At 39.1% G+C, this 27,303-nt stretch overlaps 1 protein-coding gene across 2 annotated transcripts in view; it reads right to left on the reverse strand.

Annotated features, from left to right (window-relative positions):
* Positions 1-654: 654 nt before the first annotated feature.
* The window catches only part of IL2RB (interleukin 2 receptor subunit beta), a 28,894-nt gene continuing 2,245 nt past the window's right edge, over positions 655-27,303 (reverse strand). Inside the window, exons 1-11 of one of the 2 annotated variants that reach the window (XM_074226860.1) lie at positions 25,392-26,606; positions 21,267-21,401; positions 19,596-19,704; positions 18,404-18,518; positions 16,487-16,565; positions 15,213-15,315; positions 14,477-14,622; positions 11,805-11,973; positions 10,478-10,580; positions 9,492-9,576; positions 655-6,777 (exon numbers count right to left, since the gene is read on the reverse strand). In XM_074226860.1, the coding sequence (XP_074082961.1) occupies positions 6,034-6,777; positions 9,492-9,576; positions 10,478-10,580; positions 11,805-11,973; positions 14,477-14,622; positions 15,213-15,315; positions 16,487-16,565; positions 18,404-18,518; positions 19,596-19,704; positions 21,267-21,269 (1,656 nt within the window). In that variant the 5' untranslated portion in view covers positions 21,270-21,401; positions 25,392-26,606 and the 3' untranslated portion in view covers positions 655-6,033. Of the gene's footprint in view, positions 6,778-9,491; positions 9,577-10,477; positions 10,581-11,804; positions 11,974-14,476; positions 14,623-15,212; positions 15,316-16,486; positions 16,566-18,403; positions 18,519-19,595; positions 19,705-21,266; positions 21,402-25,391; positions 26,607-27,303 lie in introns of those variants that run through there. The other variant, XM_074226859.1, reaches the window with a different exon arrangement.

Genomic DNA, 27,303 nt, shown 5'->3' on the forward strand with positions numbered 1-27,303 from the left:
CACACACACACACACAAAATGAACAAAAGGATAAACCCACCGATTTATTCCAACTCTCTCATTTTACAGAAGAGTGAATTAAGACTGAGAGAAATTGAGTGATTTGAATCATAGTCTTAGAACTTGGAAGAAGCTCAGAGACCCTGAAGTTTAACCATCAGATGAGGAAACCAAAGTCCAAAGAGGGCAACTGCTTGTCCTTTGGTCCCTTAGGGAGTAAGTTACAGAGGTGGAATTTACAGGTAGGGTTGGTCACCCTAAAATGTTTACAGGTCACCTAAAAAAGTTGCCAGAAAAGAATTATCTGGCCTTTTCTTACTTTTCTCTGTTTTTAGGCACTTAGGTACTGACACAGCCATGAAAATATTCTTTAAAAAATCAAATAATTGAGTAAGTGTAGGTCGATACTACTTGTGAAATGAATAAATGTGGTTTAGATGTAATATTCAATAAAGAAAATGTCGACTTCACTCCAAAGATCATGCTTTCATGTAAGAGGAGGAAAGATTGATATTTTCCCCTTTGCAAAGAAAAGGTCACTTATTCTTGGAGTCTTTAAGGATCAGTAAAAATCTACTTTGCAGCCATAGCCGTAGTTATTTCAGAATTTGCAGAATGCAAATGCAGCTTCAGAGCTGGGAAGGATCTTAGAATATGGGATGTCAGAGCTAAGAGGGAGCATGTCATAGTTGGGAATGACCTTAGAACAAGAAATGGCAGAGTTGGTTGGGAGATAAAAGATCCTCCAACTCCAACTCAATCATTTTTATAGGAGAGAAAGCTGTATCTCAGAGAGAGGAAAATCATCTAAGATCATCACACAATAAGGGGTCCCGCTTTAAAAAAAGCAACAAATCTCTTATTCCACATCAGTGGAATTTTTTTTCCTACCAGTCTTGCTATTATTAATATTGGATCTAAATGCAGTGATATTTTGGCAATCCTTTCTGGAACTCCCAAATTGACTACTTTGAAGCTCTTTGATTTGAGAAAACTTCAGACTTCCCACAAGGTAGACTGAGACTTGGGTTAGGCAATTTATAGTCTACACATTCAGAATTTCCTCTAGGATTCCAGTCCTTTCCATAGTTCCTATGTTGGCTCTCCAATATTCACAACTGTCTTGATGGCTGTTCTAATCATTTCTTCATTTGTGAAATGAGACAGTTTGTCTCACTGAATGAGTTCTAAGGTCTTAATCTATTACTCTCTGCATCAAGAGCTCAGAGATTTTTCTTCCTAGAGGCCCAGAGCTCTTGAACAGTGTAGGAAGGTCAAGTGTTTGGAAACATTTTTTTTTAGGTTTTTGCAAGGCAGTGGGGTTAAGTGGCTTGCCCAAGGTCACACAGCTAGGGAATTAAGTGTCTGAGGCTGGATTTGAGCTCAGGTCCTCCTGACTCCAGAGCTGGTGCTCTATCCATTGTGCCACCTAGCTGTCCTGAAGGTCAAGTGTTTTGCACAAGGATTTACAGAGTTATTGACAGACCATAATATGTAAAGGGGCCTAAGCTCACCTTTTACAGATGAGGTTCTTAGGACCAGATAAGCAAAGCTACTTCTTCACAAATGAGCTAGTGTCTGAGGCAGGCATTCTTGACTTTCAAGTTTCATTAGTGCTTTCTTCACTACATCCCACTCTCAGAACTCACAGCTCTTAGCTACAAACTCTTTTTCAGACATTTTCCTGATAGTAGGGAATATCGCAAATGGTAATAGGAGATTTGGCAAAACAAAGGGTGGTCTAGAGGTTACAGAAATGATCTGCTCAGCCAAAGGATAAACTGGAAAGAATTGAGAGTTCCACCCATTATCATCTTTAAGTTTAGAGTTTGGGGGGTTATGATATTTATTTCTCTCATTCTCTCTGCCCCCCACCTGGAAAACCTTTGTGTAGCCCTTTCTCCAAGGGTTCAGTTACCAATTCTGTCCCCCAGATAGGATCCATTCCTCTATCCTGCAACCCAACCCAATTCTACTTCCCACCTGGGAACCCATACTGTATACTATCCCTTTGTCTCCCCAATCTCGTCTTTCATTTCCCTCACTCTTTGCATCTGTTAGACTTGTTTCCACCTGAAATATTTCCCCCTACTCAGACACAGAATCCAACTCTGTTTTCCAGGGCTCCAAGCCCAGGCTTTCTCCCCACTTTCCACCTGCTAGGGAAGAGGTTCTCATTCTCTCAGCCCCAGCTGGCAGGTGCCTCTTGGGACTGACCCAAATATCTAGGTGGAAGATAGAGAAACAAAAGATTCAATGTCTCTCTGAAAGTTCCAACCTAAGGATACTTAGAAACAGAAAGCCCTGTGTCCTTTGGAAAGTTCCAACCTAAAGAAACTTATACCAGTAAGGTCTCAATTTATCCTTCTTAGAAATGGCCCCAGGGATAATAAGAGAAAGAGATTAGGAAAGACAGGGTCAGAATTTTCCTGAATTCTTGGCATTTCAATCATAGTACTTAGAATTGAAAGCACTTTGAGAGACCACCTAATCCAACTCACTTATTTAAAAAAAATTTAAATGTTACTTTTTCCCCATGGAATAAACATTTATTTTCTCTTCATCCCACTTCCATCCTGAAGAAAAAAAAAAGAGGAAGAACAAAATTCCTGTAAGAAGTGTGAATAGTCAAGCAAGACAAATTTCCATATTGTTCAAGTCCAAGAAAAGGTTCATTTTATACCCTTAGCCTCTTATTTCTACCAGAAGGCAAACAGTATTATTCATCATTGATCTTCTGGAATCATGGTTGAACATGGCATTTATCAGAGTTCTTAAGTCTTTCAGAATATTTACTTTTGCAATGTTTCATTGCATTGTAAATTGGTATCCTGGTTCTGCCATCTTCATTTTGCATTGGTTCATACAGGGCTTCCCAGTTTCCTCTGAAATGGTCCATTTGGTCATTTCTTATAGTACAATAATATTCCATTAAATTTACATGCATAATTTTAAAAATCCATCTCAAGTAGTTGACATATCTAGGTTTCCAGTTTTTGTATTTCTTTTTTTAACTACTAAGAAAACAGAAACTAATTTTTTCATGCAAGAAAAGAAATAAATTCTTTAATTTCATTATGGGTCAAAATCTTATAACTTTGGGGGCATGATTCCAAACTGCATTGCAACAGTCCATAAATGTGTTGGATTTTTTTTATGGATTCCCTCCAACAGTTTTATTTTCTTGTCATCTTTGCAAAACTAATAACTGTGAGGTGAATCTTACAGCTGATTTAATTTGTATTTTGTTGGCACAGTGGATAAAACATTGATGAGGTAGTGAGGAAGACCTCAGTTCAAACCCAGATTCAGATCCTTACTAACTGTGTGACCATGAACAAATCACTTAACCTCAGTTTCCTTATCTGTAAAATGGGGATAAAAATAGTACCGACCTTCCACAGTTGTTGTGTGGATCAAATGAGATAATATTTGTAAAGGGATTTGCAAACCTGCAAGTTCAATAATTATTCATGCTAGTTGTCTGATTGACTTCTTTATTTTTTAACTGGTACTTTGAAATATGATTTGAGATCGAATTCTGCCAGACCTTCTTTCTTTTTACTTTCTTTTTCATTGTTTCCCCTTGATATTCTTTACTTTTTGTTTATTTTCTAATGAATTCTCGCTTAGCAAAGTAATCTTTTAAGTGAACCAATCTTGGTAGTATTATCATTATTCTACTAAGTTAAGTCGCCGATGAACAATTCATATTCCTTCGATTATTTAGTCTTCTTGTTATTTCTCAAAAGTGTTTTTGGTTATATAAATGTTATTCTTGTGTGTATCTTGGGGTAATGATAGTAAACTCCCGTATTTCTTAGCTATTTCATAGATACTTAAAATAGATTTTTTTCTATCTCTTTCTGCTAGAGTTTGTTACTAGTATACATCATTACTGATGATTTCTATAGATTTGTTTTACATCCTGCAACTTTGCTGAAGTTACTGTTTCAATTAAGTTTTAGTTGAATCTTTGGGGTTTTCTAGATAAACCATCTTCAAAAAGAGAGACAATTGTATTTTTTCACCTCTACATATTCCTTCAACTTATGTTTCTTGTTTTATTACTAGGTAACATCCTGCACTGTTTCAAATAGGAGTAGTAATGGAAATTCTCTTTATCTATTTGATCTTACTGTAGGGTTATCCCCATTACATATAGTGCTTATTCCAGGTTTTAGATAGATATTACTTACCATTTTTAGGAAAGCTCCGTTTATTTCTTCTTGCTTTTATTTTTCCAGAATTGACATGCTATTTTTCAAAAACTTATTTCTACATAGATTGATATAGTCATGGTTTTTGCTTTACTTGCTATTGCTATGGTTTCTTATGTTATACTCTTCCTAATATTAAATGAACCTTGCATAATCAGTATAAATAAGATCTGATCACGGTGCTTAATTTTTTTTGAATGTGTTTCTGGAACCTCTTTACCAGGATTTTATTTTTTGAAATTCTGCCAAACTTCATTAGGATTGAAATTGCCAGTAGTTTTCTTCAGTTTCTAAAGTGTCTAATTCTGATTCTCATTGGTTAAGGTACCAAGACCATATTTATATATCAGAAGAAATTTGGCAAGATCCTTTTCTTTTTCTTTTTTTAAATTTGCAAATATTAATAACATATTGGAATTAATTGTTCTTGAGATGTTTGATAGAATTAGCTTGCACGTTAACCTAGTTCTCAAGTTTGTTTTCCTTAGGAACTTCACTTATCACTTGTTCAATTTCTTTTTCAGAAATTTGGTTAGTTTAAATTTTCTCTTTCTTGTTACATCAAATTGGATGTTTTACATTTTTGTTAATATTCCTCTCACTCAATTTATGCCAATTTTATTTACATATATTTAGATGAAATAATTTCTAAGAACTTCCTTAATTTCAACTTTATTGTGAACTATTTTTTTGAATTTACAATTCAATTTATGCAAATAAAGATATTTTTGATACTGGTCATTTGATTTCTCTCTCTCTTTTTTTTAAGAAATCAAAGTAACTAACAATTTCTCTACTGTTTTGGTTCTTATAAATTTATTCTTATTTTTGCTTCCAAATTTCTTAATATCTTCTTTGATTTTCAGAATTTTTATTTTGATGTTAAATCATGTTTTTAAATTTTGTTGATTATTTTAGTATTTTAATTGTATGTTCAATTTGATCTCTTCTATTTCTCTTTTGTTTATGAAAATATTTGAAGAGTGAAATTTTCTCCTACAGATACTTTGATTACTTACTTCAAATTTTGGTATGTCTCCTCAATGTCATTAGGTTATGGTTTCAATAATTTGTTCTTTGACATACTAATTCTCTGGGATTAAATGATTTAATTCCCAGTAAATTTTAATCATTTCTTTAATAGTTTTTATGGAATATTATTTGCATTTTAATCAGTAAAGGCTGTATTTAACATTTCTTATTTCCTGTATTTTTGAGGTTTTTAAATCTTATACATGATCTTTTTTTGTGACTATTCCACACATAGAATATGTATACTTCTTTCTATTACCATTTAATAATCACTAGAGAGCTGTCAAATTGAAATTAGAAATTCTCCTCAAGGGCTTTGTTTTCTTTTTTTGTTTTAGTTTTTTTAGGGGGTGGAAAGCTTTATGTCAGAAAGGATTACACTGAGCTCCTACTCTATTAAAATTAAAATACTCCTATGGTTTCTTTAACTTTTCTTTTAAATATTTAGATGAAGTACCATTCAGTATATATGTTAATATTGAAAATAATTGATTGTATCTTCCAGAGTAATATAATTTCCAAGTTTATATATTTTAATCAAGTCAATTATTGCTGTTGTTTTGCATGGCCTTTATTTTACAAATGATAACTGATGCTCCAAAGTTAGAGTGATTTGTTCAAAGTCATTTGTTCAAAGTGGTAGTAAGGAATAAAATCAGGGTGTGAAATCCTCTGAAGCCAAATCCAGTCTTTTGTTTAAAAATAACTCTTCTTTTCCCTGGCCCTTGAGGATCTTTGCTGCCTCTCCTCCCTATTCTTTCTTGGAGAAGTCTCTCTGTGCTTAGGCTGAATGGATGTGATATTGATTTTGAAGTTCTCCCAGGGAGAGGTAGGCACCAGAATTCAGGACTGGGTAGGAAGAAGAGACAGCATGAGTCTGGTTTGGTACAGGAGGAACATCCCAGGGAAAAGGAGAGACAGGCCCCAACTCAGAGCTTAGAGGAAGGCTCCCTTCCTGGGTTGAGTCAGGTCTTGATACCAAGGAATTCTGGGACCTTGAGAAATTGGGGTCACAAGATGGGGTGGTAGCTGTGACTTCTTCAGGAGGTGAGGTCTCCTTCTTGACTTCCTTTCCTGGTAAAGAGATGCTTTGGGTTCCCAGGTTATTTCCAGGCCCCAAGAAGGGCCTGGGGGAGAAGAGTATCATGTCATCTCCAGAGGGAAATGTGCAGTAAGAGTCATCGTCAGATCCTCCAGGGGGCAATTGGGGTACCAGGGAGCCCTGCTCTCCTTCCTCTTGGTTCTCCTCCTCTTCCTCACTGAAAGGTGAGTAGGTGAAATATACCTGGCAGGACTCTACTTCCAACGCGTCAGGAAGATGGAAGAAAAAGTATCCCTGGTTGGTGAAGCAGCTGGAGAGGGAGTGACCACTGGTCTCTGGGGATCGATAGGCTGGAACCAGTTCCTTAGAGAGCAGCAAGCCCAGGTTTGGGTCTTCCTTCTGCAGCACCTCTAATGGAGAGATTTCTGGGGCCAAAATGTTGGTGGTGAAGGAGGCGGTGGGAAAGGGAGAAGAAAGCCACTTCTGCCAAAGGGGGGAAGAAGAAGAAGAATACAAAACAATATGTCATTACTCATAGGGATTCAAGTCCCATTTGAGACAGTTAATTACTACTAGTATAACCCTGAGCATGACTAGGATTCTTTCCCCCATTCTCAGGGCACCGTTAGAGTTCACCATTGTTACACTTCTAATTGGCATTCTAGAAACACCTTCCACTGGCCTCTTCAACCCTTTCCAAGAGCTGAGGAACTGGTGATTTGGGAGAATGCTTGATTAAAACAAAAAGAGGGGGGGGGGTGGCTGGGTGGCATAGTGGATAGAGCACCGGCCCCGGAGTCAGGAGTACCTGAGTTCAAATCCGACCTCAGACACATAATAATGACCTAGCTGTGTGGCCCTGGGCAAGCCACTTAACCCCATTGCCTTGCAAAAACCAAAAAAAAAAAAAAAAAAAGGGAGAATGAGGAAAGAAAGAAAAGGAGAAAACAGGTGAAAGGTGGAAGAAGAGGAAGAAATGGCTTTTCTTTTGTTGGAAATTGAAATAACAAATGGATCTGACTGAAAGTCAGTTACTCTGAGTTACTGTGAATTAAGGATACAGGAGAAGCCAAGAGGGTAGGTGGCCACATCCTAGGCAAGGGGAAGATTAGCTGAGACTTCTCCAGAGACAGCTAAATAGTAGCATAATCCTAGAGGACTGGGCTTGGAGTCAGAAGACCTGAGTGTAAATCTAACCTCAGGCATCAGATATATGACTTTGGCAAGTCTCTTGTCCTTTCTGCCACTCAATTTCCTCATCTTAAAAATTGGGATAATAATTGTGAGGATTAAATGAGATAATGATTGTAAAATAATGCCTGTTACATAGTAGGTGACTTAAAAATGCTTATTCTCCTTTTTTATTTTTTAAAACATTTTTCAAATTAAAATTAAATTTAAATAAAAATTAATGTCATATCTAATTTTATATGCAATAATATATTTATTATACATTAACTTTTATACTAACATATATGCTATAATTATAATTAATTTCATAATAAATACAAATATATGTATTAAAATAACAAATACTGAATAAATAATTATATATAATAAATTTATAATGAATAAATTTAAGTAAAATTTTTAAAAAATTAAATTTTAAATTAAAAACATTTATTATCCTGGTGTAGTGATTAAAAAGGCTCAATTCCCATGTGATCTTACTCACTTTGGGTCACTCACACTTATAAATATCTTCCCCTCTCTGTGCCTCAGTTTCCTCAAATGTAAAATGGTTTCCTCAACATTGTTCCTTCCCTATCTAAATCCTGTGACCAAAGAATCCTTTGAATCTAAGGCTGTAATCCAAGGTAGTGGTATCAGAGGATGATAAATTTAGGGCTAGAAGGAAAGTTAGAGCTTATTTAATTCAATCCAACTCATTTTACAAAGGGAGAAACTGAAGCACAGAGAGGGGAAGTCACTTGACCAAGGTCATACAGGCAGCAAGCAGTAAAACCATGGTTTGAACTCTAGGTCTCTGACTCTGGATAGATATGCTCTAGAAGGAGAAACCAGTGTAGTAAGTGGACTTAGGGGGGATGGGAGAAAGGAGAATGTATTTGAAGTTATTACCCTTCAGTTGGAATCCTAACTCTGCTCCATACAACCCATGTGACCTTGAGCAAGTCTCTTCCCCTCTGAGATGCTACTTCACTTTCGTAAAATGAGGGTAGCACCAGATTATCTCTGAGATCCCTTCCAAGTTCTATGAGTCTAGGAGATGTGATACTCGTCCCCAAGGTTGCCCTTGGTGCTTCCGTTAGGGTGGAAGGACCTGCTAAGTCATGTGGGTAGATGGATCCACTCCTAGTCAAAGAATTCCAGAGCTGGGAGGGGACCCCCAAGAGCAACCCTATCACCTTCAAATGAGGACGTGAAGCCCTTTCAAAATGAAGTGACTTGTCCAAGGTTACACAGCTTAGTCAGAACAAAGGCAAGACTGGGATTCTGATTCTATGTCAAGTCACTGTTCTTCTGACAGTTCCTTATGGCCTCCAGAAACCTCAGGGATAAATTGTTACACCTATGTTATAAAGTAAAGGTCATAGGACAGTCCCAAACCCTTTGTTCTGAGATCTCAAGAGTTAGAAAGGACTTTCTAACTCATGGTATCCCATGAAATCATCCCTACAGATTCACTGAGAAGTCAATTAACCTCTACTTTTGAATACTTCAGGAATAAGCTCTCTGCTTTCCAAGTTCCCCTTTCATTGTTGGACAGCTCCAGGTGTCAGAAGCTTCTTCCTTATGTTGTTTTAAAGAGAATGGGAAGCAGGCTGAGGTAGGGCCTTGGAGGCTGAAGGAAGGGGACCCAAGTGCTGCAAGACCGCCAAGTCATTAGACTGTGTTTTCTGTGAAAGAAGGAATCCTTGTGTGTGTAGATATGTAAGTGGGTGTGATTTCTTTCTCTGTATTTTCACTGCTTAACAAATTACTTGACTCAATAAATGTTTGTTGTATGACTAAATGATTGACAAAAAGGATGTAGAGCCTAAGGAGATATTATTTTTTCCCAATTTCAGCATTCTGTCTTCCTTTCCCTCTCATTATTAAATGAAAACAATGTAGATTCTTCCCAAAGGGTCAGTTCACCATTACCTCCTCCACTTCTTAATTACTACTTCCTTTCAGCCCATCTACACACACACACACACACACACACACACACAGACACCCCACAACTATACCTGGAAATCTCCTCCATGTTCTGTGCTCAATGAGGAAAAGAATTTAGAAGGGTCTGGAATGTGACATTTTAAAACCTTCTTCAGCCTGTTGGGGAGGAAATGAGGATGTGAGAGAGTGAGGAAAACAAAGATGTAGGATGCCCCTCTCCCATGTGGTGACCCTCCCTCCTTTCCAAAGATCTTTTTTTTTTAAAAAGATTAGCAAGCAATTCTTATCAGAACTGAGGGTGGGGGCAGCTAGGTGGCGCAGTGGATACAACACCAGCACTGAAGTCAGGAGGACCTGAGTTCAAATTCCATCTCAGATGCTTAATAATTACCCAGCTGTGTGACCTTGGGCAAGTCACTTAACCCTATTGCCTTGCAAAAAAAAGAACTGAGGGTGGAACCACATGTCTACACACAATGGCGCACACATGTACAGACACGAAAAACACAGGCAAATATAATTAATGCACATTTGTGTGCACATACAATGCATACAAACATGTGCATTATCAATGTATAAATCATGCCTGTATGATGGATGAAACATGGCACTTGCATATCGTACACATGCACATAAACATGAATGCAAACAAAAAAATGTGAAAAAATTTACCTGCCCACAAACACTCATGCAAGAATGATGTATACAAATATGCCTCAAGTGTGATCATATATGGCCATATATATGAAATTCTACAAACCCACATGTAGTTACATTCAAATGCCCTGAGTCTGAGACCCCAAGATATGGAAGAGCACTATATCTTCCTTAATTCTTCATAACTTTTTTCCAATAGCTCATTCCCTGAATACCCACTCACTCATGGATTGAAGAATGGGGAGGGATAGGCAAGGGTCTGCCACTACTCTTAGCCAAGAGCCAACTGGGATCTTTAAGGGATCTAGGAAGGGGAAGGGAGAGAGGATGAGGTCCCTAATAATGTGTAAGAGTGAAGGACAGAGAAATCCAAACAGGGAGGTAGGTCAGAATCTCTCACCATTTCTGGGGATACCACTTGAGCACCAACAGGAGCATGAGGGAGATGCTGACAGTTCCACAAAGACCCATAATTAAGTGCATTAGCCACTTGAAGATGAACACTGGGAAAGAGAATAAAAAGGAGAGTTACCAAAATATAAATAAGTCAAGAATCAGGGGACATAATGTGACCTCAGTCCAAGGTCTGACCCCCAATATAGACTCATATAACACTTTATGAGATCAGTAGGATATGATTTACTGGCTTCATTTAATAGATGAGGACAACGACAAGAAGTTTAAGTGATCTGTCCAAGGTCTCATAGTTATCAGTGAGTGATATGCTAATAGCAGAATTTTATTAAGTCTTTCTGCTCCAAACACAATGAATGATTTTCTTCCATATTTCTCATGTAGACAACGTGCTTTCCTCATTGTGAAACTGTGAGACAGCTAAAGATTATCTACATTTTTACAGAAAGAAAAACTGAAATGCACGTAGATGAAATATCTTGCTCACATTGTTCCTCAAGAGCAGGAACTATCTCTTTCCTTTCCTAATATGGTGCCTAACCGGCATTCATATCTAGAAAATAGATGGAACGCTTTGTAACACTTTTAAGGATGGTTCGTGTTGACAGATTCAGAATAATGGAAGTGCCTTTAGGATGGGAATTGTTTCATTTTTCATATTAGTATTTCCTGCACTGAAGACTTAAATTATTCATATAATATCAGGAGAACTCAAAGTCCCCTAGAAACCTGGCCAGTTAAATTGTAGATGATTTATTGGTTGGGGCGGGGGGATAGAGAAGAGGTGATGAGAGGAAGCAGATGAAAAAGGGTTCTGATCTGCATCATTAGAGGGAAAATCTATAGTTCCTTACCCATAATAGGTCTTGATAAATTTGAATGGCTTGTTAAGTTGCTGATTGCTTTCAGACCACTAAAAACCCAGGATCTTTTTTACAGAAACTGTTGCGATCAGTCAAAACTGCCTCTATTCTTTACTTGGTCATATGACTTCTTGAACCCCAATGTCGACATTTACATTTATTCTCCTGTTACAGTCTGCCTATTATTCTAGTCTGTTTAAATTGCTCTGAATTTACCTACCAATATATCCTTCTTAATTCAATTGGATCCAGCCCAATTCTCCCCATTTCCCTCACTTACAAACTCCTCCTATTTATCCTCATTTTATTCTCCCTCACTTTCCATATACAACCCTCATGTTTCTCTTACTTCTCTTTCCCCCCTGCCTTATACTTCCCTCCTCAAATCTTCCTACCCAGAGATATCCATCACAATCCCTCCCTACCTCCAATTATTCCTTCCCTCGGTACCTTGTGGTTTTGTCTGGAAGAGAAGGGTTTGACTCCAGGGACTCCAAAATGCTTTTACTCCTGTTTTTTCTGGTTTACCTCGGACCTGGAGCTCATACTTTGTTCCAGGAGCGAGTTTTTCTATATTGATCCACCTCTGGTCTTGTTTTATAGACAACACAGTGGCTTTCTGCAGAGAACCAATGAATGAATCAATACACATTTATTAAGTTTCTACTACAGTCCAGAACTGGACTCAACCAGACATTGGGAATAAAAAAACAAAAAATGACAAATAGAACAATGAACCTTAAGGAATTTCTATTCCAAAAGGGGTTGATATTTAACTCTGTGCATATGTGTGAGGGAGGGGTGTGTATGTGTGGGGTGTGTGTGTGTGTGTGTGTGTGTGTGTGTGTCTGTGAATGTACACACACACAAATAAAACATAAAGTGATTGGGAACTAGTAGAAGAAATTCTCTTGAAGAAGTCATATTTGAACCTTGTTTTGAGGGAAACTGAGGAATGAAGGAAGGGCATTCCAAGTGTTCAACCCAGCCTGTACAAAAACACAGGAGATAGACTGTTTTGTGTTAAGAACAAACCTTGGAAGCATAAAATCTTGAATTTTTCAAATTTTGGGATCTTTAGAATCTTAAACTAATGGAATTTGGTTTTTATGAGTTTCTGTAGGTTGTTGCAATGCTTTATAGTTTCATAACCCTATATGCAGAATTCAGGACAATAGCAACAAAATGCTGAGGACAGTGAACTTTTCCACACACAAACTTCCCACTCTCCCCCCGCCCCCACAATAATCCCTTCTTTCACCTTCCCTGCCTCTCTTCTGGTGCTCTTCACAACCTCATGGTTTTTGTTAGGTTTTTGCAAGGCAAATGGGGTTAAGTGACTCACCCAAGGCCACACAGCTAGGTCATTATTAAGTGTCTGAAGCTGGATTTGAACTCAGGTACTCCTGACTCCAGGACCGGTGCTCTATCCACTACGCCACCTAGCCGCCCCAACCTCATGCTTTTTTGCTCTTCTCTTTATGGCATTCTGAATCTAGACTCTGCCTTTTATTTATACCAAAGGATCATCAATTGAGAGCAGTTTAAGGTGTCTCCCTTTCTATAGGTGTGTTTGACTCAAAAGGGACCAAAAGATGACACCTAGTCCTAGCTAATGTTTCACTTGGTCCCAGATGGCCAAATAAAGACTGAAGTAATTTCCAGAAAAATATAATTTTGGTTAGATATAAGGAAAAAACTTCCTTGTTTTTAGTAATGAAATAATATGCCTCAATTAATAATAACCATCATTGAATATTATTATTATTATTATAAACTTTATATTTTATAATATATTTTGGAACTGATAGATTATTTCATTGTCGTAAGGAATATCACATTCATCAATACAGATCAATATTTCCCTGATCATTTATAGTTCTAAGAGAGGTGGTTAGGAGACTGGTAGATGAAGGGCTATGCCCAGGATCCCTCAGTCAGTCAGTATGTGTCATAGGCTAGATTTGAACCCAGGTCTTCTTGTCTCCAAAAACCCAAGACCCGCTTTCTTTTGACTGTGCCATATTTGCCTCTTATTGTTATCGATGTTATTGGGCTGAACCATGACTTTATTGATATAAAGAGTGTCTAATGCATTAACACCCTCTACCAAAGCCAATTGGTATCTGCTCTCCAACTTCTAATCTTGGGCACGAGAGGTTAAATATCACATAAACAATTTATTTCCACCCAGGCCTCTCTGCCTATTCAACTCTGCTCAATTGCCTCTCCAGTTAACATACTCTTCCATCATAACTTTAATCTGTATTTCAGGTTAGGAACAAGAGATCCTAGAGTCCAAAACTTATTAATCTCTGTGTGTGTATGTCCTGGACTCTGTGAGCAGTCAGATTTATGAAGTCCCTTCTCAAAATCATGCTCCTAAATGACTAAATTAGATATGTAGATTTACAAAGGAACCCAATTATCTAGAATCACACCTATCCAAATATTTTATAAAAATCCACAGTCACCAGGTTTAAAACCTTGGTTTTAAAGTATTCATTACCACAAGAGGGCTAAGAGGAATATGAAGAAGGGTCCTGAACAGAAGCAAAAACAGGAGTTGGGGTAGTTCTCCTAATAACTCTCCAGGCCAGAATGCTCATCTTCATCCTGGTCCTCCTAAAGTATCCCCCCCCCAACACACACACCTATACACACATAATATCCTAGAGAAAGAGTTCTTAGTCTTCTTAATGTGTTCTCTCCTCTTGGATCGTAATTCTATCATTGTCTAGTGAACCCTTCTCAGAACCATGGTTTTAAATCATGGAAATAGGATAATAAAGGAAAACAATTCTAGTAATATAAAAATAATTTTTCCCCATCCAGGTTCAGTTTCTTGAAATCTCTCCATGGACCACTTGTCCTAGATAAAGAAAATTTAGACTCAATCATCTTCCCTTCGAGATGTGAATCCTGTAGTCCTCTGTCTAAGATGGACTTTGGGCTCTATGTGGCTGGTATGGACTTTTCCAAAAAGACATCCTGAATTCTGAAGGGTAGACTTTCACTTCCACTGGCTGGGTGATACAGTTCAGGGAAGGGAAGTTGGGAGGAGACCCAAGGGGCTAAGGAGAACAGAACAGCTTAAGTCCAAAGTCTCCGAACTCACTCACCTCCCAGGTGTTTCCTTGAACCTGATATCTAGCCTCAAATACCAGGTATCCCTCCAAGTAGTGTGAACATACGGGGACTTCCCAGGTCACGTTGTAGTCATGTTCTTGCTGGATTAGGTAGAGGTTGCTAGGGGCCATCAGTCGAACTGAAGGAGAAAGGGATAGCAAATGTTGGGGAAGCTAGGAAGAAATTCCAACGCAATATGAGCTCAGTTATTTCCCCTCCCTTTTTCTTCAGTCTACTTCCATCCACTTAGTCTGGACAGCTGCCCTCCTTATTTGGGCTCTCTGACCTCTAATCCCTGCAATTCTGTCAGGGACAAGGCCTCTCTTCATACTTAATTTAAAAAATTGAAAATTAAACTAGGAAGCAAGAAAGTAACCATAGGAGGAATTTATAGAACCTAGAGTCAATATTTAAGTAGAACTAAACCCTGACCACAGAGAGACTGATGCCTCCATGCTAAAACAGCTCAAGAACCCCAGAACCTCAGAATTGGGCCTTAAAAACCACATTCAGTTCCTAGGCCAAGAGTTCGAGTTTAAGACTTATAGAATCAAGGCACAAAAGCAGAGTGTAGAAGATAAAGCCCATACCTTGCCCATCATTAGGACCACAAGCTCTTCAGATCCAAAAAAGGGGCTGACTTGCTACCAACCCGATTTTATTTCCCAATTATTTCTTATAATCAAGAAAAGGGAGAAAAGTTGGGTTAATATCCTCCACCCCACTCACTGTTAGAAAAGGGTCTGAATTCTTCATGAATTACCATCCTCTGACCCCCCATCAGACAGCTCACCGTCATGACAAGGTAATCTGCAACAGTCAAAGGCTGACTCTGGAAGAGAAAGAGATCAGCGTTGTAGTGGGTGATGTTCAAGTCAGGTCTGAAGAGGGTGGGGCTGGGGGAAAGTGAATGTGGATCATAAGCAAAAAAGAGCCAGGGTTCTATATAGACTCTCCCTCCTTTCCTACCTGGTATTCATATCCTCTTAAGACTGTAGAGCCAAAATGGACCTTAGAGGTCATTTAGTTGAACTCCTTCATTTTTCAGGGGAACAGGGCTCCAGAATTTAAACCCAAGGTCTCCCAAGTTTCTCCTACCTTAATTCTATGATGGCCAAGATAACCTCCCCTGCTCCCTCTCTCTCTCTCTCTCTCTCTCTCTCTCTCTCTCTCTCTCTCTGCATTTAATTCTACTTTTTCTGGCAAAGACCAGTCTAAGCTTTATAGAGACAACATTTACAAACTGGAAGATTTCATCTCATCTCATTTTCAATGTAGTCATTGCCCAAGGGCCAGAGAGAGACAGTCACTCAGCCAAAGATAAGGGTAGACCTGAAACTAGAATTATATTTAAATCTTCTTGACAGTGTTTGTTGCCTGACTTTGGAAAAGTTTCTTCAGTTCCCTGAACCTCAGTTTCTTTATCCATGTAATAAGGAGGTTGGTGAGGTTCCTTTCAATTCTAAATCTATGATGTTGTCAAAAGAATTAGATTATTCCTGGGGTACTAGTCAGTCTTTACTTGGCCACTATACTTTCTGTAAAACCTTCATTTCCCTGGGCCTCAGTTTCCTCATCTGTAAAATCAGATGGTTGGAATAGGCAGTATCTGAGATTCTTTCAATTGTACAAGTTATCTCTGGCAGCTGATACTGTGCTATTACCTTTGCAGTTGCTTAATGTGGAGATACTGTGACTTATATAACTCTAGAGGGTTGAGATGGTAGATAACATGAAGGATTTATGACTGGAAGGATCATAGTTTTAGAACAAGAAGGTATCTTATGTGTAATTTAATCCAATCTTTTCATTTTATGAATATAACACAAAGCTCAAAGGACTTTCCTGTGAGACTTCCCTAAGGACACATAGATAGTAAATGGCAGAGGCCAGATCTGAAGCCATGTCTGCTGATGACATGTCTAGATTTAGAAGAAATCTGCCTCCACCCTCATTTTCTCGATCATCTCAGCCATGCCCCTGAGAAGATTTCAGCCACTCACATTGATTTCTCCTAAGATAAGGTCACAAGTCCAGAGTGTTGGCTCCACCCGGAGAAGCTCACAGCTTCGGTTCTGTGGTCTGCCAAGGGGAAAATAAAATAAAATAAATCTCTTTTAGAGCATACAGAAATTGGGTCATTTCAATATGCCCCAATTTATCCCAACTTAACAATATCTTGTTTGCCCACAATTGCTGGCATATTGTCTCCTCTCAGTAGACTTGAGCATCTTGAGAACAGATGCTTAATTAATGTATTTTTTTTTACTTTTTGCAAGGCAATGAGGTTAAGTGACTTGCCCAAGGTCACATAACCAAGTGAGCATTAAATGTATTAGATTGGATTTGAACTCAGGTCTTCCTGAATCCAGGGCTGGTGTTCTATCCACTGCACCACTAGCTGCCCCATAAGGCATGTTTTCTTGACTTTATTTGATGCAACCTTAGTATTTATTCTGTTCTTTGTATTGGAAGGAGCAACTGCCTATTTTCTACGTGCCATCTATAATGGAGTCTATAATACTCATGTATCCCATGAGGAAAATCAAAATATAGTCTACAGTTTGTATCCTATTTAAGACATCTTTAGAATACTGAACATCTAGAAAAGTGAGGCCAGGACTATGAAGAATCTTGAAACTACACCCCAGGAAGATTGGCTGAAGGAACTGAGGACATTTAATCTGGAGGGGGAACCATTGTGGATGAACTGAGTTTGGGAGTGGGGAGGAAGATATGAAATCTGTCTTCAAATATCTGAAAGGCTGTCATGTAGAAGAGAAATTAGCCATAATCTGCTTGTCCCAGAATTCTGTCTGAACTGTCCTCTCTCTGGACACCAACTCCAAGGTCCTTTTCTCCATCTTCTTCCTCCTTCTCTGTAAAGCTGACTTAAGGAGTACCTATACCTGCTTGGTATTCTCTCTCCTTTGGTTATAATTAAATAGAAGCTCACTGAGGGTAGGGCAATTTTGTCTTTGGTTTGGAATGTAGTCATTGCCCAATAACTGGATATTGGAGGCATATAACCCCCTGCAAATATGGTAAACTAGGACTGGCCAAGTATGTGCTAGGAGTCCTTGAGTCTGAGGTGGCCTCATGAAGTCCAAGGGACATTGAGCTTCCTGAAGCAGAGCAGAAAGAAGATGCCAGAATTAAGGGAAGGATATGAAAAAGATCTTTTTTTTTTAAATGGAACTTGCAGGAAACTGAGAAAACTGAGGCCTGGATATGAGAAGGGACAGAATTCCAACCGTGGGACTGGGGAAAAAGGTAGCCACTGGAAATCTTCAGAATCAAGAGATGGAATATTTTGGAAGATTAGTGTCATGTCATTAAGTAAGTGGGGGGAAGGTATTAAAGGTATTAAAAAAAAAGATGGGGCAGCTAGGTAGCACAGTGGATAGAGCACCGGCCCTGAAGTCAGGAGTACCTGGGTTCAAATGTGAACTCAGACACTTAATAATGACCTAGCTGTGTGGCCTCGGGCAAGCCACTTAACCCCATTTGTCTTTCAAAAACCTGAAAAAATAAGAAATAAAAAAATAAAAAAATATGAGAGGGATTTGATTTTGAAAGTCTTTGAAACTCAAACGGTATTTTTATTTGATTCTGGAGGTAAGAGAGAGCCATCAGATTTTGTTAAAAGTAGTGTGGAATATGTCGAAGAAAACTATAGCTTCTTCCATTTATGAAGCCCCAGGCAGATCAAGTTTGACTTGTCATATTACAGAGTATAGAAAAAGTTAATTAGCTTAATAAACCTCATTATATGGTTTCCTTGATTATGTTCAGGGCCAATTGACAACAAGTAAGAGAGGAAAGGCAGTCCCAAGGCCAGCTCTTAGTGGGTCAGCAGGGAGACCTGACAGCCAACGACATAGGAAATGGGAGAACCGTTAATGACCACCAGTTCTTACCTCTGGTTGGATTTGCCATACATATGGCATTGCTCAACCTTCGGGGTAGGTTTTGGGTTCCAGGTGCAGGAGATATTGGCCCGTGAGTTATAGAAGCAGGTGAGCTGAGAGGAATCTGAAAGAAATTCATCATCCACCAAGGTTTAAAATCCTCCTAGCAATATTTCCTATCCTTTATCACCTTTTTATCCCCATCATCCATCCTTCCCTTTTGGGACATAGATTGGTTTTTCTTTCTCAGTGCAAGCAATACCAGTTTGATAAGGTTATTATCCCCATTTGACAGGTGCAAAATGGAATCCCTAAACTGGTTTGGTGACTTGCCCAAAGTCACACAGTTAATATGTGACTGGGGAAGAACTAGAGCCCAGACTTCCTGAATGCCCTTCCTGAATCCTTGCCCTTAAGCAAAACAGTGGGTGATTTTAAGTAGCATCTACACTGTAAGTAGCCATGGTTCATAAGGTATGATCTTAGAAATTATTTAGTTCAGCCTTCTCAAAGGGACCTGAGGCTTAGAGAGATCTGCTATGGGGTACTATTACTAAAGTTAGAAAAATTGGAGTCCAAATTCTCTCACTCTAAATTCAATACTTTCCCCACTGAAGCATACTGGATCCCATCATTCTGAAAGCTTACAGTAGAAAGCATTAAATATTTTTCTAGACTGTATCCCATGCTCTTTTCTACTCTCATACCACTCCAGGGGCAAATTCTCAGTCCACTATAAAGTCTCGGGCATATAGGATAGCTCAAGCCACAGGTTCAGACATTTGGTGTATGTGCTTGGCTGAGGACAGCCCATAACACTCAAAATTTTCAGTGTGGACTGTTTCCCGAGATACCCTCCAACACACACACACACACACACACACACACACACACACACACACACACACACACCCCACTGCAACTTGATCAATTCACAGAATTAAGTTATAATATATATGTGAGCCTGGGAGAGGGGTTGCTCCTCCCTGGATCAGAGCAGATGATGGATAATGGAACCATTGATTTGAAGCAACCGTCAAAGACCATCTAGTCCAACCCTCTAATTTTATAAAGGAGATACTTATACCTCAGAGAGATTCAAGGAGAGGTCCGAAAATCAAAAAAGGTACCCAAGGCAAAGTCAGGTTTCTAATGAACTTCACTATTTTGTACCAGGTTTCTCACTATAGGATTTTCTCACCTTTAAAGGCTCCCTGAATCCAAGGGAGAACAAGAAGGAGGAGGAAGAGAAAACATGGAAGAGGAGAACAGGTGGTCATGCCCATAGGATGAAGTTGAGTATGGGGTCCCTGGAAAAGATAATGGAAGAGAGAATGTCTCCAGTGTATTATAACCCCCAAAAGTTTCATCACTATAATCACTATCACTCTCACCTTTGAGAGCACTGTTACCTCTATTATCATCACTACCATCATCTTCAAAACGAATAGCACTAACACCTCTATCACTAACACCTTCCTGTGTGACTCTGGTTTATGGTTTCCTGTCAATCCTCTCCAGGTGATACCACCAACATGGAAGGGCATCTTTTTCTTATTCTCTTGGTATAGCAAGGATATCAACTGAACAAGCAGCAACCCATCCTTTGGCAGCCTAATTTCTTTTAGAAAATTATACAATGCTGTGAATGGTCCCAAGCTTTTTCTTCAAGCAATGGACCTTCTTTGTAATAGAAATATTCTTCAGGAGATGCTATATGGCAACAAGTAAGTAGGTATCATAGTATCCAAAGGATTCAGATTGTGGTCACCAAGAGATGGATAATGTAATAGGGGGGTACATGATAGACATAGACATATTTATGAGTCCTTTTTCTGCTTCCTCAAATTATCCTCTATTATATATGTAGGATCCTATCCCTCCTTCCAAGAAGAATATGAATTTCCTTAAGAGCAGGAGCTGAAATTGTACCCTTTGGTTTTACCTCATATCCCAGAACCTAAAAAAGTACCTTGTATGTATTACCAAATACATATATAAATATAGAATTTATATCAATAAATATTTGCTGAATTGAATTATAGTTTTAACCTACATTTTATAAATAAATGTACTGAGGTTTAGAGATGTAAACTAAATTATTCAGGACTGACAATAATCATTAAAATGTATATGGTCTTTTAGGGTTTGCAAGGTGCTTTGCAAATATCTATCTCATTTTATTCTTACACTAATTCTTGTTGGGAGGTAATGCCATTTTTATTTAATAGATGAGGAAACCCATAGAGCATTTAAGTGACTTGTCCAGAGTTACAAAATTAGTAAGTATTTGGGGGGGCAGAATTGATCTCAAGATTTCCATGAAATTCAAAAAGCCTATTTCTGTACCACCTAACTGTTAATTAGTGTTGAATCTGGCATTCAAAGCTTGAGTTTTTTTCACACTGGTTTTTAGAACCATAGAATCTATCATCAGATGGAATTAGAGATCACTCTCTCATTTACAGAAAGGAAAATTGAGACCAGGACAGAGTCACTGATTTGCCCAAGTCATCAACTAATAAATAATAATGCCAGGTTTCCAAGATCTGATGCCAATTCCCATGCCCATTTACTCCACCATCACTGCCTCTTTGAAGGACCTCAAAGTAATCGAGTAGGAATGATGGGAAAGGGGAAGTAGATTTGATCCTTTGTCTCTGTTCCCTCCAAACTTGTTTAAGTCATGTAGTCTTGGGGAAAGATGTAGAATGGGGGAAATGGTTTGGAAATGGTGTTTAGCCTTTTCTAATGTACCAAGAATCACCATCACTATCACATTGTTTTTAGCATCCTCAACAGTATCATTCCCATCATCCATACTGCTATTATCAAATCATCTATATCATCATCATTGAATCCCAGAGGTTACCATCTGGAGAGAAGGTTGTGTAGTTAGGTCTCTAGGAGCAGATGTAAGTTCTCTTGAGTCTTATTTCTGATTTAACTGCCCTTAGAGAGGGTCTTGTGTCAGGCTTGCTGTTCATCTGTGCCCCAGTCTTCCTATCTAAAAAAGAAAAGAGATAAGAGGTCTCAGGTCTTCATTGAACTAACTCCAAGGGGGTTGAGGGCTCTTCAACTCAGGGACTCTGGTCAGACATGCAAATCACAACCCATCCATATCTTGGAGGCAAAATCTTTTGTGCTCCATAAATAAATATGCAAATGATAGTTATTATTGTATTTGTCATCATCACTATGATAAAATGTCACTAGCATCATCATCTCCAAAATAATGTGCAAATTATATCGCCCCTCGAGCTGCTGTGAGCCAAGTACTTTTTAAGTATTAAATAAAATACTAGAAAAAGGAGTTACCATTATTACTACTATACTACACTGCCATCATCGGAATCACCATCACCATCACTATCACATTGTTTTTATCACCCTCAGAATTATCATTCCCATCATCCATAGTGTCATTATCAAATCATCTATGTCACCATCATTGTATAATCTTTCTTATCGTTATTGCAGATATCCTTCTCCTCCCAATGCTCATAACCATTCCAGTCAATACTGCCTTCATGGCCATCATCTTTGCCAACACCATCATGTTTGTGGTCACTATAGCCATCCTCTCCATAGTTGGCATTATCACAGTCATCAGTTCTGTTAGCGCTCCCATTCTCATTATTAGTATTATTACCATCACCATCATCACTATCATTGCTTGCATCAACCATTCCATAGAAGTCTTTTACAAGTCTTCTTGTGACTTCTCCATGAAGCATCCGTCTAATATGCTGAAGGTATTCTAGGACCCTTGATATAGTATGGATACCAATGAAATACACAGCAGTCCATGTCTTGCTCTCCTTAAAACAAAGTTCTGATTTCTTTAGGAAACACTAACTTCTTTGTAAAGTCTTCTTTGTAACATTCACCTTCTTTCTTTGAGCCCTCCAATGCCACATTCCTCAAAGGATTAAAATAATGAATATGAGAAAAAGTTCATCTTGATGAACTATCTAGAAATCTCTTAACCATGTGGTGGTCTAATATTAGAAAGTCCCCAAGTCTTACATCAGGACATAATAAAGCCAATGAGTTCATTCTCTATTCTGACAACTATCTGCTGTCTTTGGATAAGAGACTACAAAATTTTGTCTAAAAAGATTGCTTTCATAATTGTAAAAAACATTTGTTTTTTTCTCCCTGTCTCCTGGCCTTGAACAGGGAATGTTTCCTTACTCTGTTGATAAATCTTGCTGCTTGCATTCCAAATACTCGTCTTTTCTCCCCTGGTTGATCCTTATCTTTCTCTTCCCCTCTCACACCTATGAAATGCTTTAGTGATCTAGCCTAAGATGTCACAGAATATTGCTGATTGACTGATGTGGACCTCAAAGGATGCTGAAGTCAAATCTGGACCTCAGAAACCAGAATTTGTTATCAACAAGAGCAGATTCCTTAGCAGGGTAATTAACTGTTTTCAGTTTGGCTTCCTATCTTTGACCCACAGTCAAATTAGCTCTGACTATTTTGAGCTCTTTTTGTTGTGGTGATCACATGGGAGCCTGCATGGGTTTACAAAAAGTAAATCATATCATAGTAAACAAGTAATCTTTTTGATGGGGCTACAAAGAAGTTAGTGTTTCCCAAAATAAAAGGAATGTTGTAAACATGAATTTTGATGGTTTCACACAATACCCTTGTGGACTCCATGATGATCCAATTAGATGAGTTCAAAGACAATGACGCAAAGAGTGATGGCATATTAAGTTCCAGTTAATGGAAAATTCATTCTCCTTTTTGTTTGTAGTTAAGTAGAATAATGAAGTAATAATTGCAACAGTGAGAATTTTCATAGCACTTTAAGATTTGCAAATCATTTTCTTGGTTCATAAAATAAGAGAATTGAACTCGGTGACCTGGCTGTTACTCCCAATTGGGACATACCAAAGTTTGAGTGAATCCTTGTTACAAGAGGTGAAATTCCCCAGAGATCTGTCCTTGGTCCTATTCTAATTAACACTTCCCAGTGACTTGAGAGGCCCCATGACTGGTGAATCCTGGGGTGGGCTCTGTGCCAGGAAAACTTGACTTCAAATTCTGCTTTTGATGCATATTCATGGAGTGACCTTTGCAAATCATGAAATTTCTCAGTGCCCTAGGCAAGTCTCTGAGACTCCAAATTTGAGTGAAGACTCTAACTTGCATTTGGAGACAATTTCCCCATCTAATTATTCTTTATGAAATTTCAGATCCAGTTCCAGCTGGATCTGAAGAAGGCACTGAAGTCTTGCATGGTTAAACAGGAGCAAGGTACAGACCTAGGAGGGGTATTTGGTTGGATGAAAAAATCAGTATCTAAAAAAGTTGACTCACTGATGGATAGAATTGAATAAGAGGATGATGAATAAGGATAGGGCCTTTGCTTGAGTCCAATAATCAGCTTCATGACTACAGGATGTGGAAAATGTGGGGAGGAGGCAGTTCAGGTCTAACCACATCACTCCTCTTTGTCAGGGGTTCCTCTTGCATATCAGAGCACAGAACATCAGAGAAAACATCAGAGCTGGGAGAGCCCTGAAAGATCCTTGTGCCCAAACTCCTCCCCCTCCAAATTTTACAGAGGGATTTCCTCTTATGCTAAATGAGGAGTGTGGAGGAGATGGCCTCAGGGGTCCCTTCCACCTGTAAGATGGGGATCCTGAGGGATCCTGAGAGTGATGCAGTGGATAAAGTGCTGAGCTTGGAATTAGAAAGACCTGAGTTCAAATTCAGCCTCAGACCTTATTAGCAGTGTGACTCAAGACACTTAATCCCCCTACTGCCTCTGTTTCCTCAACTATAAAATGGGGTTAAGTGACTTGTCCAAGGTCACAAAGCTTAGTAATTACTAAGTGTCTGAGGCCATATTTAAACGCAGGTCATCCTGACTCCAGGGCCAGTGCTTTATCCACTGCACCACCTAGCTGCCCCAAGGTCTTGTTTTCTTACTCTGCCTAATGAAGGGTTGGACTGTGTCCTCCAGCTCCATCTCCTCCTCCTCTCCCCACATCACCAGACAATCCTTTCATGGTTCTGTTCTTGACTATCAAAATCTTCACAAAGTTGATTCCAAGACTTTCTTCTTTATTAAGCCTCTATACGCCTCTTTTCTCTTACCAGAGCAATGTATCTCCGACTTTCCGAAGGAGTGCTATGGGGGCAACTAGGTGGTGCAGTGGATAGAGTATCAGCCCTGGAGTCAGGAAGACCTGAGTTCAAATCCAGCCTCAGACACTTTCTGATTACTTAGCTGTGTGACCTTGGACAAGTCACTTAACCCCATTGCCTTGGCAAAAAAAGAGTAGTGCTATGTACTCCCCCTTCTCCCCTACTCCACTGGGTAGCTAGGTGGTTCATTGAATAGAGCACCAGCCTTGGAGTCTGATTTCAAATTTGAGCTCAGACACCTGACACTGACTAACTATATGCTCTTGGGCAAGCCATTTACCCTGATGCTTCACATCCAGGGCCATGTCCAGTCATCTTGATCTGATCACTGGACCTAGATGGCTCTGGAGGAGAAAGTGAGATTGTTGACTTAGCACAACAACCCCCCCCCCCGCCCCCCCCCACACACTCAAATCCAAGGCACTTTCTTGGCATGGCGTCACCTCCCTAATATCGTGATATTCTTCAAAAATGAAAGACAAAAACATCACTCCACACCCCAGACCCCCTTTAGATCAGTTCCATTCTCTTCTTTATTCCAGTCCCTAGAAGAGGCTCCTCTCCTTTCCCAAGCTCAGCCTTCTATTGCTTTAGATCGGATTCTCCTCTGATTCCTCCTGGAACTTCGCTCCCCTCATCCTCTCCTCTCCTTCTTATCTTTCTTAGCTCTTTCCCTGCTTCCCACAAGCATATCCATATCTTCTTGTGCTTAAGAAAGCCTCCTTTGACCCAGCCATCTTCTGGATCTATCATCTCACATTTCTCTTTATTTTCATCAACAAACTTAGAAAAAGAATTCTCTTTATTTTCATTCCCTACATTTCCTTACTTTTAACTTCCACACTTTCTGACTTCTTCCTTCTCAGGGGAATTGTCTTCTCCTTTGAATTATGTTCCAGCTTTCTGTCTTGGTTTTTCTCCTACCTCTCTGGCCGAACCTTCTCATTTTTCTGAGGATTTAAGCACCTTCTGTATCCAGATCGCTCCATTAGGCACTAAAGATACAATGATGGGCAGCTAGATGATTCAGTCAGGAGATCCTGAGTTCAAGTCTGGCTTCAAACACTTAGTAACTGTGTGACCTTATGTAAGTCACTTAACCTTAGTGCCCCCCCTAACAAACAAAACAAAAAGAATCAAAGGCAAATACATGAATACTTTGTCCCAGGCAAAGTTCCTCCTAGAATTCAATTCTGTTTCCTACCTCTTCCTTTTCAGAGGGGATCACCCATGCCTGGCATGCTCTTCATCATTATCCTGACCATCTGAAATCCCTCTCCTTTTTCAGGGTTCATGTCTAAGACCACCTGCTTTGAATAGCTTTCCTAACCCCTCATAATTCATTATTCTCAAATTGCCTTGTATTTACTTGTCTTTGCAGATTGTAGAAAGGTAGGCAGAAAGTAAGTCACTTGAGGGCAGGCCTAGTGTTGGGTTTTTTGTCTTTGTATCCCCAGAGACCTAGTACAATGTTTGAAGTAAAAGTTTATTGAATACTAATGGAATTACTTTGACTTCTGTATTTCAAGAGCCCTTTTCATAAGCATAGGGGAACTGAGGTTTTAGGGACAAAGATCAAAAGAGATTTGGGGGCAGTAGATGACCCAGTGGATAGAGACTGAACCTGGAGCAGGAAGATCTTAGTTCAAATCCACTTCATCCACTTACTAGCTATATGGCCAGGATCCAAGTCATTTAGCGCTCTTTGCCTCAGTTTCCTAATCTACAAAATGAATTAGAGAAGTTAATGGTAAACTACTCCAGTGTCTTTGCTAAGAAAATTCCAAATAGGGTCAGAAAGAGATTGGAACATCCCTCTTTGCTATATGCTCAAGCTTGTCAATTAAGGTCTTTTCTGAAACCTCTAATCTGAAATTCAGATTAGACATTCATGCTCTAGCTGCTAGAGGTTTAACTGGGTTCCTGCTCAGTTCCTAATTCAATGAAAGACTTGGACCCTTTTCTCCTTGGTTTAGGTTCATGGAATCTCAGGATCTTCAACTTAGGAGGGACCTCAAAGATTCATTTTCCCTCCCAACATAGGATCTTTCTTGAAATCAACCCTTTGCATGAAGACTTCCCCCCACCCCCCACCCCCCACCCCCCACCCCAAGGCAGTGGGTTTCATCGTTAGGTTATTCTGCTTAACATCAAGGTGAAATCTTCTCTGTAATTCTATGGGACATTAGAGATTCTCTAGTACACAGTTTTCAATTTTCCAGTAAATTCCCCTTCTACAAGGATAAAAGATATTGGTTCCTACACCTTTTGAAAAAAATATTTAGGGGGCAGCTAGGTGGCACAGTGGATAGAACACCGGCCCTGGTTCAAATCCGGCCTCAGACACTTAATGATTACCTAGCTGTGTGGTCTTGGACAAGTCACTTAACCTCATTTGCCTTGCAAAAACCTGAAAAAATTTATTTAAAACAATGGGGTTAAGTGACTTGCCCAAGATTACACAGCTAGGCAATTATTCAGTATCCGAGGTCAGTTTTGAAATCAGGTCCTCCTGACTCCAGGGCCAGTACTCTATTCACCATGCCACCTAGTTGCATCTCAACCTCTTCTTTTTTAACAGATGAGGTAACTGAGACCCATCCTAATTGATTTCAGAGAAAGAAGTTTTAAACTAGATTATCTCCCTTCATCTCCCATCAGCCTTCTCTCACCCCCCAACCTGGCCCTTAGAGGCTCTAACTCTTCCTCCATCCTTGGCAGTTGAGAGGAGGGAGGCATTG

The sequence above is a fragment of the Macrotis lagotis genome, chromosome 2 (genome assembly GCF_037893015.1).
Source record: "Macrotis lagotis isolate mMagLag1 chromosome 2, bilby.v1.9.chrom.fasta, whole genome shotgun sequence".
Classification (NCBI taxonomy): Eukaryota; Metazoa; Chordata; class Mammalia; order Peramelemorphia; family Peramelidae; genus Macrotis; species Macrotis lagotis.